The sequence below is a fragment of the Betta splendens genome, chromosome 8 (genome assembly GCF_900634795.4).
Source record: "Betta splendens chromosome 8, fBetSpl5.4, whole genome shotgun sequence".
Taxonomy (NCBI): domain Eukaryota; kingdom Metazoa; phylum Chordata; class Actinopteri; order Anabantiformes; family Osphronemidae; genus Betta; species Betta splendens.
The window spans coordinates 8,040,920-8,055,332 of record NC_040888.2 but is presented as its reverse complement, the minus strand read 5'-3'; the positions used below and the strand labels follow the sequence as shown (position 1 = coordinate 8,055,332).

The following is a 14,413-nucleotide window of genomic DNA, read 5'->3' as shown; positions in this document are numbered from 1 at the left end:
TTATTTAGCATCACTAGTCATTTTTTAGTAACTAAGAAACATGAGTGTGTTTCTTTAATAAGAGAGCAGTTTTCACCATTATCAAAAGAAAGGAATCTATCACCTCCAGCAGCACAGAGGGTAAGAAATGCACTGGTGGGTAACTATCTATGTTGGAAAAGCTATATCCAGTGTGTTCCTGCAGTGCCCTCGCGTTAGTCCCACTGCTAGCAGCCCTTTAAGTATTTGTTGCCTGGCAAACAGGTGCTACACTGAGTGTGAAAAACGCTATTTAAAGACAGACGATGAGACTAGAAAAGCGCTTTTAAAAATAGGAAACCTCACTGTCACTGGTGAAAAGGTCGCTGCTCCAGGTGTAGAAAAGCTTCAGCCTCTGGCATTTTTGAGACACTGGGTTTTCACCCCTCTTGCCGCTTGTCGCCCTGAATGTCGTTCCAGGTTGCGAGGAGCTTAGCGAGGCACCTGGTCCCTGACACTTTAAGGCTTTGTGGCAGACGACTGCCTGGTCAACTGAGGACGTGTTTTCTGAATAAACGGGAATGATTCTCTATTTGAGGAGAAAATGATTTAGTCCTGCTGGCTTTGAAACGTGGCCATGAGTCCACTGAATGCTTTCACTTGATCAACGTTTGACCCTTTACTGACAGTTCTAAAGCCTGAACTTCATCATCTTGGTCGCGTGTCTGTGTGCTCCATTATATACAGTGTGTGTGTGTGTGTGTGTGTGTGTGTGTGTGTGTGTGTGTGTGTGTGTGTGTGTGTGTGTATATATATATAAATATATATATATATATAATAATATATTATTATATGTATAAAATACTACAAGACAAATACTAAATACTACAAGACAAAGTGTGTTGTGTTAGTTTTGGGCACAGACACATGTTTCACAGCTGGAGATTACTGACAGCATGGTGCTTTAACCCTGCTCCAATTTCCTGGTAGCACAAGAGTCATTTAGCAGCACCACAGGCGAACGGGAGAGCAAACCAGAATGCATCCATGCGCCGGAGTTGATGGGAGAGAGTTTGTAGACGTGAGAAACATTCTGCCTAAACAGGATGACTTAGGTTGGAATTTTACTCCATGTACGCAGCTGCAGCACATAGTCCTATTATTTCATAAGTAGCTTCTGGGATGTTTTTGCATAATTGATTGCAATGGAAATAAGGTGTGTGTGTGTGTGTGTGTGTGTGTGTGTGTGTGTGTGTGTGTGTGTGTGTGTGTGTGTGTGTGTGTGTGTGTGTGTGTGTGTGTGTGTGTGTGTGAAAGCGAGAGAGAGAGAGAGAGAGAGAGAGAGAGAGAGAGAGAGAGAGACAGAGACAGAGAGACAGAGAGAGACAGAGAGAGAGAGAGAATACTTAATGAAGGGTGGTCATCACTTTTGGCAACATGATGGTGAAGTCATCAGCTTGCACACTCGGATGATGGGCCCATCTGGTTCTGTCAGCACCAGCACCAGGACAACTGGTTTGGCAAAATCAGAACCAAACCTCCTTGTAGCTGGTAATGTTCTACTAACGCCACCACACAGTCCATATTTATAATAATAGGAACGCTAAGTTGAGTGAAAATGTTTGATTTAATAATTTAATAATATTATAATTGCAAAAACAATACTACGACTACTACAGTCCATAATGAATACAGTTAGTGTTAAGTGCACTTTATTATGGAATTGGGAGACAAAATTTAGTTTGAAATATTACATATAATACAACCACTAAGTGATAATGCCTTAAAATAAACAGAAATTATTGCTCTAACAATTCGCCCTGTTCACGCGAATGTGTTTTATTCTTTCAAACATTTGTTACTTAAGAAACAAGTGTTACTGATTTTTCCATGGGGTCTCTCTCCTCCATTCTGAGGACGTGCATGAGTGGCCGCAGAACACCGCAGCTCATTTCTATGCTGTGTCTGTTCTTCCACTTCAACTTCCACTAATTGAATTGTCATTCTTTTATACTCGATCGTCTGTGCTCGTCGTTTCACCAGATTCCTATTGTACAATACGGACAAAGGCAGCATCTCCTTCCACGCGATCAATAAGGCTTTAGATCAGCCAGGTTCAGTCATGCATGAGGCTCCTTGTTGTCTGGGGCCCATTTTTTGACAGAGTAGGTCGCTGTGAGCAGGTTATGAAATGAAAGAGCTTTTGCATATGATGACACAGTCGTCCCTTTGCTCTGTTCAGCCTCGCGCTGATTTCATCACCTCGCATTTGTTGAAGCAGCGGTGCGGCACCTCAGGGCGAAGCCTGTCAACCGTCCACGGATGGTGCAGCCGAGCGTCGGGACTCCCGCTCACGCACGGCGACTGTTTCATCCAGCTGCCTCTGAACAGCAGGCACAGATGCAGCTCAGTGAATGTCCAGAGTGATGGACGCGCGAATGTGAAAAAGGTTTCATGGAGCTGACTGAAATTCATCCTGAGGAGGGCATGAACGGGGGGAACTTTCTGGTGATTCCATGGCAACTCTGGCAGTGTTGTTCGAATGAATGTTCCATTGCAAATCACAGGTGTGCTGGAGGCAAAGAGAAAGGCAAGGAGAACACCAATGCTATCATGGGTTATCCTCTGGAAACCATGAACACAGAATACATCAAAATCTGGAGCGGTGCAACAAAATAGAAATATTGACTTGCAAATGGATTTTCTCTCAGTGTTTATGAGGCACTGGGCATCAAAAGAAATGTTATTGTTCTGGTAAATGCAGCAGGAGCGACCGTGTTCTAATAAGAGCCTGTCCAAAGAGCGTTATTGCCTAAATCCATACAATCATGACTAGTGGAGTGTGATCAAAAGCGTGATGCTTGAGGCAATAACAGTAAATGTGTTTACTGTGTGAAGAAAATGCTTCTAGCAGGAATTTACCCAATGGGACCCCGGTCCTGCGTCACTCACACACACAGCGAATCTGACCCGGCGCTGCTGACGTCAGATCAGTTCTGGCATTTCTCCTCTTAGTACTTAGTGGGCGTGTCGGTTTTCAGAAAAGCTGAAACGCAAACGGTACCAGGTGCTGCAGAGTCTTTGCTGTTCGAGCGACATATTGCAGAATTAGTACTAATTCAGCGCTTTCCCATCTGGGGAAGATCAGGCTTAAAAGCTTCCTTTTTGATAAAGCTTATAGTTAGAGATGGTTCAGGTCACTGGCAATGATTGTTAGTCACAGGAACCATCTCTTAGTTAAGCTGCAGTAGACATAGACTGCTGTGGGACTTCATTTATACACTGAGCTCCTCTGTTTCCTTCTACCTCTTCTGTCCAATAACCTCCCATCATTGTTCCATGTTCAACTAACCTTGTCTCTTTCTCTCCCCCACTCTCTCTCTCCCTCTTCCACTCTGTCCTCTCTGGTATCATTGGACTCAGACCTTTGTGTCTGTGATGGGCAGCTGCTGATCAACCATCCTGCCTGTTGTTGCTGTTGCTTTTCTCTCTCTCTCTCTCTCTCTCTCTCTCTCTCTCTCTCTCTCTCTCTCTCACTTGCTGTGTGTGGGATCTGTTGGGTTTAGTTGTGTAACGTCTCAAACCTTACTTTGTAAAGTGCCTTGAGATAATTGTTGTGATTTGGCGCCATAAAAATAAAATTGAATTGAATTGAGTTGAATTGAATCTGGAGGCATTGTTAAAAACAGCTGGTCTGTGGTCGTATCTGCGCGCCTCCCTCCCATTCGCCTTTAAGCCTGTCAACTTTTCAACATTGTCTCCTGCCACAGTAAGAATCTGTCATTTCTCTCTTCTTCCCCATCTCCAGTAAGAGTTGTAGCACGAGTGAGTCATAAATCGAGCAATTCAAGAAGCTCGGAGTGCTTCCCACGCTTTATATACTAACGTGAATAAGGTGTGAATATAGTTCTTTAACCTCCCGTTTATATGTGTCTCACTGGAGTGAAGCTTTATCAGAAATAACAGAGTTACACGTGGTTCCGCAGGGCTGTAGACGCTAACGCAGCACGGAGGCAGTCACTTAAGGCCTAATCAGGCCGCCGTTGTAGATAAACTGATCCAGGACTGTGGCCTTGTGCTTGAGGTGAAGAGACAGACGGGACATAACTGACACGGAGTCCAGTTTACAGAGTTTAAGGGCTGCGTTTGGGCCTGAGGCCGACATATTTGTGCAGAATAGAGATCTGCTGCCGCTTTAAGCCGGCTCACGTCTCCATCCACATAGCAGGTCCCACTGATGTAAACGCACCAGTGATCACAGGCCAAGGTGAACATACGAGCGTCACACTTAACCTCTGATACACCTCTCATTTCCTCTGAGGCTGGAGCTATAACTAATCTCCTGCAGTGAGAGGAAACCGTTAAAGGACAATCAATAAAGCCGGCAGCGTTCACTGTTGATTGGAGTATTGAAGGCTTGCTTTTACACCTGTGAAGACTAGTTATTAATCTGCCAAAGGTGAGCGAGTTCAGAATGTGTGGAGGGATTTTTTTTGGCATATTGAAATAAGGAGATCGATCAGTATTTATCATAGGATTCAGTAATTGCTGTTCGCTGATAGGTGCTATTGATTGTTTGGCACATTAACATTGTTACTTTTTTATTTCTGCCTCTTCTGCAGAATCTACTGAAGCATTTCAACAAGCAGGTGAAGCTGAAAACTACAAAATAAAAATCACAAGACAAAACCAGACGTTGGAAACAAAGTGCATCTCATACCTATTAAATGCAGCTTGGCTGTGGAGAGTCAGGCTCCACAGTAATAGATCTGCCTGAGAGAGATTCATGTTAACCCAGAAGTTTATAAACACATGCTAAATATGCAATCACCATCCCCCTGCGTTTCAATAACCTGCAAGTCTGTGATGAGGGAAAACAATCACGGCCATCAAAAATGCAGGAAACCGCGGCGTTTCTACGCGGACCCCTCTCTGAAATGTCACGCCGCTCCCTCCGTTCCGCGTGGAAATCAATCCCGCGCTTTTGCCGCGCTTCCGAAGCGATCCGTCTGCGGTTGCCGTGGAAACGTTCACACGAAACAACACCCAGAGGTATTCCTGAATGGCAATTTGCCTGACACCGAGGCCAGAATCTGTCATTGTCCGAGCTAATGTGTTTGCGTCCACCTCAGATTTTTCATCCAGCTGTTTTCAGACTGGGGGGGGGGGGGTTGTGGGGTCACACATTCATCTCAAGACATTCATCTCAACTGGAATCTGCCTGCTATGGTGCCTGGGAATGTAAAAGCATGTGATGACAGTGACAGACATGAAGGAGGAGAAGCGTCAGATCAGCGCTCGCTGGGCTGCGTCGTGATCTCACTCCGGTTGAAAATTCAGACGGAGCAGCGATGGTCTCTCACGCAGGCTGGAAAAGGAGGAGACGCCCCCCCGAACTCAATGACCCACCTGAGACCCTTGAGCACATAAACTAAACCACTCTGTCCTTTACTCAACAGCACCGCGTCATAAGGGACTCACTGCAGCCTGAACTGGACGTACTGTGTCGTGCGCTCTGACTGTCTGATAGATTCTCCACTGACCAGACTTTACTGCATCACTATATATTTTCAAAACAAAGCAGTATGTTAGTGATTAAAATAACAACCCCATAGACGCATCTCACTGTTTCATGCATTCGTCTCGCTGACCTATGAATTGCCAGCAAAAGGCTGTTTATTTGCCAGTTGCGTCGGTCATGACTGGATGAATCACAGCCCATAAACAGCCCGTTCCCTGGACCCGCCGTCGCCTCCGTCCACTCCAGCGCCTCGAGGGACGATACAACAAACGCGACCTGTCGCTGTAATTCATCTCTCACATGACGCGGCGCGACATCTGTTGTTGTTTATTCGTCTGCCGGTTCGGATCCCTCGCCACTGCCCCGCTGCTCCCAGGGAGCAAACACAACCACAGACTGCAGAGAAAACACTGGTGATGAAGTGACAACACAATTACACACAGCAAACAAAGTCTTGTTGAGCTGTTACACTTCTTCTACTCGACTTTGAGTTGTTTGTTCCCATTCTGAGAAACCTCTTTTTTACCCACTGTCTAAAACGAATCACGTTGCCAGGTTCCACTCATTACAAGTATTAATGGAAACAACAAAAGTCCACTTCCAGGTTTAAAGTCTGGCTCCTGCGTGTGAGCAGACTCCTCGCAGCCTGTGCTGTTCTCATTTGGAGGCAGCCCTCCGCCCGTACCTCGCGCTGCTGCAGTGAAGTGTGAACATTAAAGTGCATGTGGAGGAGGAGTCCTCCCTGGGAACGGAGGGGCGGGGGCTGGAGGAGGAGAGCGACTGAGATACCAGCAACGCAGCCTCATAACCAGAGCGGAGGAGGAGGAGGAGGAGGAGGAGAGGCGTCGGGAGCGTGAGCGTCTGCAGCCAGCGGCTCTGAGGGGAGTGCCGCGCAGAACCGGGGCAGAACCGGGGCAGAACCGGGGCAGAACCGGGGCAGAACCGGGGCAGAACCGGGGCAGCGCCGAGGCGGTGGATGCCGTCCAGCCGTCGCCAGCCCGGTAGGTCTATCACACCACATCTGCAGCATCTGCCTGCTGATCCTGCTGTTTGCGCAGAACTCAATGCGTCTGTTAGATGTTTTTTCGGTGTCAGAATCTCCTTCTGGCTGAAGTTTGTCAATCTGAGCGTCGCCGTGTGCAGATGTGGGGTCTTAGCATGAGCTCTGGTGCTTGGTGACGGTGCGAAACCTGTTTGAAAATGTTTGTTTATCTCTAGCCGCGAGGCTTCTCCCCCGTCAGACGGCACATGTCTGATTTGCATTGAGCTGCATCCCCATCACCCTCTGCTTCCTCCATCCCTCGCTGTTTCCAGAAATTGTGATGCTTATATGATTACGAAGCTCAGCCAAAGTCTGTAAACGCGCTCTCATGCCAGCTCTAAGCTTCTGCATCCTTGTCTGAACCCCCAAAAGAACAGAGAGGGAACGCTCCCCAGCTGTTAAACCCTGCCTGTGTAGAAGATGATAGATGATAATAAATACGCAGCCTTGAGCTCATCATCTGTATGAGAGGGTCAATAATTTACCAGTGACCGTGATCAGCGTGCTTCATTTAGCTCCCGGGCACGATTCCGATCATGCAGATAGATTGGGAGCGGAGTTCACAGTCAGGGATATTCAAAGTTTAATAACGGTGAATAATTGATTTAAGGCTGGTTAGTGCTGAGGTTTGAGGGACGGGGTGAGGTTTAAAGGGCTGTTGCAGCATTTCACAGTTCGCAGGGTTTCTGTCTCTGTGATTGACTCCTGCATCGTTTACTGGGCGAGACCTGAGACAGTTGAGTGGTATTTTGACAGTTTACAGACCTTCACCTGCCACAGTATCACTGGTCTCTGGTCTGTTTAGATACTGCAGAGTCTCCTCCCGTCTTCAGTGTAATTCACGCCTCTTATCATTTGAGCCTGACACCATTAAACGGCTTGTTTTGCTTCACGTAGCATGGTGTCATCAAGGATATGAGTTGTTTCTTCTTATGGCTCGTAATTACGAACGCGCCGTAAAACCACGATAATCAGGATAATAACAGTTACAGATGAAAACACTCGGTTCAGATCATACACTCTCAGGCTCTCAGGTTTCTTGTTTCTACACTAAAAAGGCCGTGACCGTGCAGCCAACTGTTTCAAGGACCCGCAGCCTGTGATCCATGAATATTAAAATGTGAATATTACACTTTTATGGAGAGGAGCTGATTAGAATGTAAAGTGCATCTGCTGCCGCCTGCTCGAATGCTGACCTGTGACCCCACCTCCCAATGCTGCTATTTGCATTGGCTTTGCTGTCAAAACCCAACATATGATGATAACACCTTCTAAATTCCTAACCTTGAATGTTTGTCAATTTTATGGAAATAACAATAATCATAACCATCAAACCTCCTCTAACTGTATAATCAATGCAGGAAGCTCTGCCTATTAGACTGGATGAAAGCACGAAGCCTCTCTTGCTTCGATCCCAGTATTGTCTGAAGTGTCAGACAGACGTGCTGATGCAGAAAGATGACAAAACTCCATGTAGCGGGACGTGAGAAGGTCTCACCTAAACACCTGAGTGTTTGTGTGATTCACAGGCGCCCTGAACTCATCGCGGCGCCTCATCAGCTTCACCGTGGAGTGCAGCTCTTTACTTTCAAGCCTCTGTGTCATTTCGCTCTGCGTCGTGGGTCTCGCACGGGCAGCGTGACATCAGCACGGACTTCATGAACCTGCGGTTCTTTTCTCAAGCTGCCGATCGATGGCGGTGGCGGCACTTTACACAGCTCTGGGCTTGAGACGCGTTCGCTGAGATCACAGTGAGTAGCGGGGTCGTCTGCCGCACTCGCCGTCGTCCTAACAACCCTTTTACAGCGCACGCATTAAAGTTTATGACTCAGCGGCTTCACTTTAAAGTGACCTCCGAGGGGGCAACGCCGATGAACACAGTTGAGCTCAATCAAAGTAATATGTGAAGTAATAATTGAGCAGCATCATTCAACTTGCGCCTAAACAACAGAGCCACGGCGTCGCAAGCGTGCAATTAAACAGTGAAGATATTCCCAGGACGCGTCTGACAAAGCTTGGCCAGCCAATTAAACACAGCCTCCTGCTTATTAGAGTCTTATTAATATGTGGCATCACTCAGCTGGGAATTAATTTTATAATGCATGCAGGCTTGTTAACTTTTATCTTGTTTTGTTTACACTGTCCAGCAGTGCATCGGCCCAAACACAGTGACGACTTGCTGCCGTATGACAACAGGGTCGCCATAGCAACCCGCCGAGCACGAACGCTAATTCCCCCGGCCCTCGCGTTGCAGACCGGCAAACATGTCCGACCTCGAGGACCTGGGCAAGACGGCGGCGGCGGCCAACGCGTCCGAGAGCCACCAGCTGAACCCCACCAGCGTGATCGTGTCCGTGGTCTTCTCCCTCATCTTCCTGCTGGGCACCGTGGGCAACAGCCTGGTGCTGGCCGTGCTGCTGCGCAGCGGCCAGGTGGGCTACAACACCACCAACCTGTTCATCCTCAACCTGAGCGTGGCCGACTTCTTCTTCATCATCTTCTGCGTGCCGTTCCAAGCCACCATCTACTCGCTGGAGGGCTGGGTGTTCGGCTCCTTCATGTGCAAGGCGGTGCACTTCTTCATCAACCTCACCATGTACGCCAGCAGCTTCACGCTGGCCGCCGTCTCCGTGGACAGGTAACCGCCCCTTCAGGGTCAAAGGCAACACGTTCAATCGAACGAAACAAAACACGTGTCTCGCCCCGCTTGGTAGGTGACATATAAAGACCCATGAAACACCCGCTTCGGATGTTATCAGCCATAACGAATGGGCTGGTCAGAACTTATCAGCGCATTCGTACGGGCCAGTAGGTGCCTGCTCTGCCTACTCGCTAACAGCTAGCAGCTAGCTAAGTTGCTACGTTTAGCAGCTTCAGAGGTTATTGTGGTTAGGGTTGGGTTTAGATAACGGGTGGGGGGTTCAGGTTATAGTTAGCTAACACAATACAGCTAGCTACTTGCTAAGTTATGCTCGCTAATAAATCAAAATCAAAAACTTCGATCCTCCCGTCTGAACAACAACCGCTCAACAGCGCCCCTACTGACCCTGCTGGTTAAATCATCCGAGCCGTGATCAACCTTACGGGTCAATGACGGCGACCTACTGCACCTATTCACCGGTGCCAGCCGGTAGATGGGCACCTACCGGCTCATACGTATGGGCTGATAACCACTGATAATGACCATTGAATGGCGTGAAAACGTCAGAAGCCGCTCCATGAAACAGCATTAGAATGACTGTGTGTGAAAACAGTTAGAACTATTTTCAATCATTCCTTCAAAATCAGCAGTATTATAAAAATATTCTCAGCAAAAGTTTGTCAGCATGTGTGTGTAAACAAAAACTATTCAAACGCCCAATGGTGAGTGGGGATAAAGTACTTTTATGAGGCCTTTATGCAGATGTAGGCTTTGTTAAACTATATTGTATAAATGAAATTCATAGAACGCGTAAAAAAAATTCAAAACGAGACACTGGGCTGCAACTGAATAGATTTTTTTGTAATGCGTCACAAATGTGTTTTTACCCTTTAGCCTCCCGAATATTAGCGCCATTTGCGTATAGCGTCAAAAACACCTCAAACCCGTGCGTGTTTTCTCCCACCTGATGATAAAAACAAGCCGGGGAACTCAAAGCAGAGCTCGCCCCCACAGGAACACACTAATGGAATTAGTTAATGCCCCATAAGACCTTAACGCCGCTCTGTGAAGGAATATCTTACGAGAGGATCCCGTTTTATCCGTGGCTCAAGATGACATCATCGGCCATCATTAGCGGGTTTTGGGCCGCGTTATCAGTGAGAACCGGGCCGATCCGCGGCAGACGCCCTCTGTTTACACCGCGGAGGGTTGGACGGATCGCTGTCTCTTTCCCGAGTTACCAGCCAGACGTCTCCTCTCATGTGGAAAAGAGCAGCCGCCTCTCAGGTGGCAGGTAAACCCACGTTCTGCTCTTCCTCGCCGGTTCCAGAGTCGGGAAGCGCCGGATCACAGCAGGAATCCCCCGGCGGCAGTATTTAATTACGGCGCGGCCCAAGCGAACAGCAGGACACGCGCGCGCGTGCTGGATTTAATGGAGAGCGGTTGTTAACGCAGTGCGCGACCCAGAGCTCAGTGCGGAGGCTGCGGTTCATAATGTGTCACGCATTTAGGGAAAATCCATAATGACTAGAGATTATTTCGAATAAACACTGCATTTGGGAAATAAAACAGCGTCTGTTGTTAATCAAATACCCGAAGTAGAGACTTTGCAATTGACTCGTGTTTCACCTGGTGAGTCCGTTTTCGTCCAACATGTTTTGCACAGGACAGTGACTCTGACAACGAGAAGAGAACAGAACCCGGAGGAGGAGACGGGCGCCGAATGAGGCGCTCTTATTTTATGATCGCAGCTGCGGTTCGGGAGGATTTGTGGCTTCGTCGCCCACCGGCTCAGCGGCTCAGGGCACAGTCCTCTGCCACGGCCGCGGTTCTACAGAGATCCAATTAAACAGCCGGGAAACAGCCTGTCTGTGAATAATGCGGCAGCTTTGACATATTTCCCCGGCGGTGTTTTTATTCAATTAAACTTACAAATGGCTGCGCTGTGACTGAGCACCGGTCACAGCCACAACAATAAACAGGTGGCTGAAGTCCCGGTTAATCGTCCTTAACATAATTGTTCCCCGTGTAAAGTTTGCATAAGCTTCAGTCACGCTATGATGTATTTCTTTGTCAACATAAATTCATAATTCGCTAAATGAACCGCAGAAATATGTGAGTTCACTTTTGGAAACTGCAAACTACAATCACGACTGTGACCTCCACATCTCTGTAGGTATCTGGCCATTCGCTACCCGCTGCGCTCCAGGGAGCTGCGCACCCCTTGCAACGCAGTGGTTGCCATGGTGATCATCTGGGGTCTCTCCCTGGTCTTCGCCGGTCCGTATCTCAGCTACTACGACCTGATCGACTGGGCCAACAGCACCGTGTGCATCCCCGGCTGGGAGGAGCGGGACCGCAAGGTGCTGGACACGTGCACCTTCGCGTTCGGCTACGTCGTCCCCGTGCTGATCGTCAGCCTGTCGTACACGCGCACCATCAAGTACCTGTGGACGGCCGTCAACCCGCTGGACGGCATGTCGGAGTCCAAGCGGGCCAAACGCAAGGTGACGAAGATGATCATCATCGTCACGGTGCTGTTCTGCATCTGCTGGCTGCCGTACCACGTGGTGATCCTGTGCTACCTGTACGGGGACTTCCCCTTCAACCAGACCACCTACGCCTTCCGGCTGCTCTCCCACTGCATGGCCTACGCCAACTCGTGCGTCAACCCCATCGTCTACGCGCTGGTGTCCAAGCACTTCCGCAAGGGCTTCAAGAAGGTGTTCAGCTGCATCCTCAGCAAGCGCGGCAGGAACAAGGTGCACGTGGTGCACGTGGCCAACACGGTGCCGGGCTTCGAGGCGGGCTCCACGGAGGTGTCGCAGGTGAACGAGGAGAACGGGCGGCAGAACGAGTGCGAGATGACGAACCGGCGGCGCGCGGAGCCCAGAGAGGCCACGGTGGCGCTGAGCCACTTCCAGAGGCGGACGTGACGGCTGACAGCGAGCGCGTGAGGAGTGGCCGTGAAAAACTGTTTCACAGTCACCACCAAAAAGCTGCTTACGCTGGTTTGTAGGTGCGAGTCAGGGGTTTTACTGGGAGCGGACGTTTCTAAGTGTTGCCTTCTGCCTTAACTGTGGCTTTGCACCGTGGTGTTTCCATCCATGGAATCCCTGTCGTCCCTGCACTTTGAAGAGCAGTGTCTCGTGCCTCTACGTCACCTTTTCCGCCCCACATAATCCGAAAAGACTTTCAAAGACGGACAATTTAGAGGTTCCGATCAGAAGTGGAGCCCCTCCCTCCTCCGTGATGTCATCGCCACGCCCACAGCCTTTCCCCGCCGTGCGTGTTCTGTGCTGTCCCGGTGCTTCGGGCGCTCGCGTGGTCGCTTTTCGCCCGCACGAGCTCAGCTGCAGTTGTGATCTTCCAACGTCGGGGCGCGTGTCCAGCACGTCCTCGGCTCCGTTTGTGTCGTGCATGAAGACGCTGCTCTGTTCTGTCAGGATGTTTATTATTACACATTTACATCACATGGTTAGAAAATGGTTTCAACAACGTCAGATAAATTTAGTTAAAGAATAGGTTTATGAATTCTTTATGAATATTCTAAACAGACCTTTTGAACCCCACTCTTGCTTCACCTGTGATGATTGTGTTCATGGCATGTTTCTCTTTGGTGTCACATAGATTTACCTGACTGTGCTTTTGTGTCCGGAGTATTTTACGCATTTAAACACGTGAAATGATTCTCGTGACTTGTGTGGGCCGTTGTGAGTTCCTCTCCAGATCAGAGCGGGTGGATCCTCAGCATCTGTCCAGCTGTGAGCTTGTGTCCTACCTCAGAGCCGTCAGATCAAAGAAAAGAAGAACAAATCTCACCTCTCAGCCGCGTTCTCCTCCTCCTCTCTTTTGTGAGATGCAATTTTCCTCAGAAGAAACGAATCCTTAAACGGAACCGTCGAACAGTCTTCTCTGCACTAAAGTGTTCACTCCTGTGATTTTGCCCTTTCTGCTCTGTGCAAACTGAAGTCTCTGTTCCAACCTTACATCTGTAACAGCCTGTATATTTTCACAAAATATAGACACTATTCAGATGTTTAGGACACGGTGTACACACTTTAGTGATCAAATTAAATATTTTCTGCAGCGATATGTCAGTGGGGGGTGTTTTATTTGTAGCAGGCAAAGTATGAATTATGAAAGAAAAATAGATCAAATTATTCATTAAAGCACAGCTCCTGCCCAGGTAGTGAAGCACTAAGGAACCACTTAACATCAATAGTATGTTTTAGATCAACAGAAAAAATATAATTATGAAATCAATATAACGTATATGTGTCAAATTGAATAAATGATGCTATGCGAGATGCATTCCCTGAAGTAAACAAAAGAACAAAAACAGTAAACTCACGAATATTCATAATGCAAAGTATTGACCTGATGTATTGCTATTGTTCCCATCAGTCGTTGATCTTCACTGTGCGTGTACAGTATGTGCTGCGTTATGCTGCTGCTGTTCTTTGCCGCAGGAGCGAGTGATGCTTATTAATGAGCGTATGCAGCACAACAGAGAAGATCCCCAGGAGATCGCTGCGTCCGTGGGATTTGAAAGCAGAGCCAGAGGCATTTAAGACCAAGGCGCCCTTTAAAGAGACACTAATGAACGAATTAAGCTCCCCTCGCCATAAAGGAGGCACACGGCACGTTACATTGTGTAATTATGTTCAAACAGCATTGTTCATTTTCAAATGGCATTTCTGTCAGTGGTGCGGGGCGAAGCTAAGAGGGAATCAATCAGCTTCCACCGGCGACTGTGCGAGGCAGACGTCAGCGAGCGAGCTGCGCAAATGCAAATGAACGGGCGGACGCGTAATTAGCCTTAGTGGGAGTAAAAGCAGCGTGATGGGCTGGAGCGAGGACGTGCAACAGGAACCTGTGGATAATAGCCACACACACGCATGCGCACGCACGCACGCACACACACACACACACACACACACTGTAAGAACCTTGGAAGAACCCTGTAGAAAATCCACTGTCTTATTTTTATCATTTGAATTAATAGTGTAGCACAAAAATAGGATTAGTAATCACTAATCACTCAGTTCAGTACCAGCCGTGATTTGAGGGTTGACATAATTATAACCTGTCATCACTGACTTCTTCTGCATCAGGCACGTTTGATGCTAGAGCCGAGGGAACACAGCCCTTCATTGAAGTACGTGTGCATCCTATGTTTCAGTGACTATAAGTTGAGAGGGTATCTGTTGCTTTTTATGGCACTAGCTGTGAAAAACAGACACATTAA

The 14,413-nt window shown here is 48.1% G+C and overlaps 1 protein-coding gene across 4 annotated transcripts; it reads left to right on the top strand.

The window, feature by feature from the left end:
* Positions 1-6,293: 6,293 nt before the first annotated feature.
* On the top strand, positions 6,294-12,299 carry galr2b (galanin receptor 2b). 4 transcript variants are annotated; one of them, XM_055510861.1, is made up of 4 exons: positions 6,294-6,480; positions 8,051-8,272; positions 8,672-9,159; positions 11,339-12,299. In XM_055510861.1, exons 3-4 carry the CDS (start codon positions 8,786-8,788, stop codon positions 12,096-12,098), a joined length of 1,134 nt encoding a protein of 377 aa, XP_055366836.1. In that variant the 5' UTR covers positions 6,294-6,480; positions 8,051-8,272; positions 8,672-8,785; the 3' UTR covers positions 12,099-12,299. The 4 variants fall into 4 exon arrangements, with proteins under 4 accessions (XP_055366836.1, XP_055366835.1, XP_029014155.1 ...); XM_055510860.1 differs by having other exon boundaries at positions 8,669-9,159; XM_029158322.3 differs by lacking the exon at positions 8,051-8,272.
* The last annotated feature ends 2,114 nt before the right edge of the window (positions 12,300-14,413 follow it).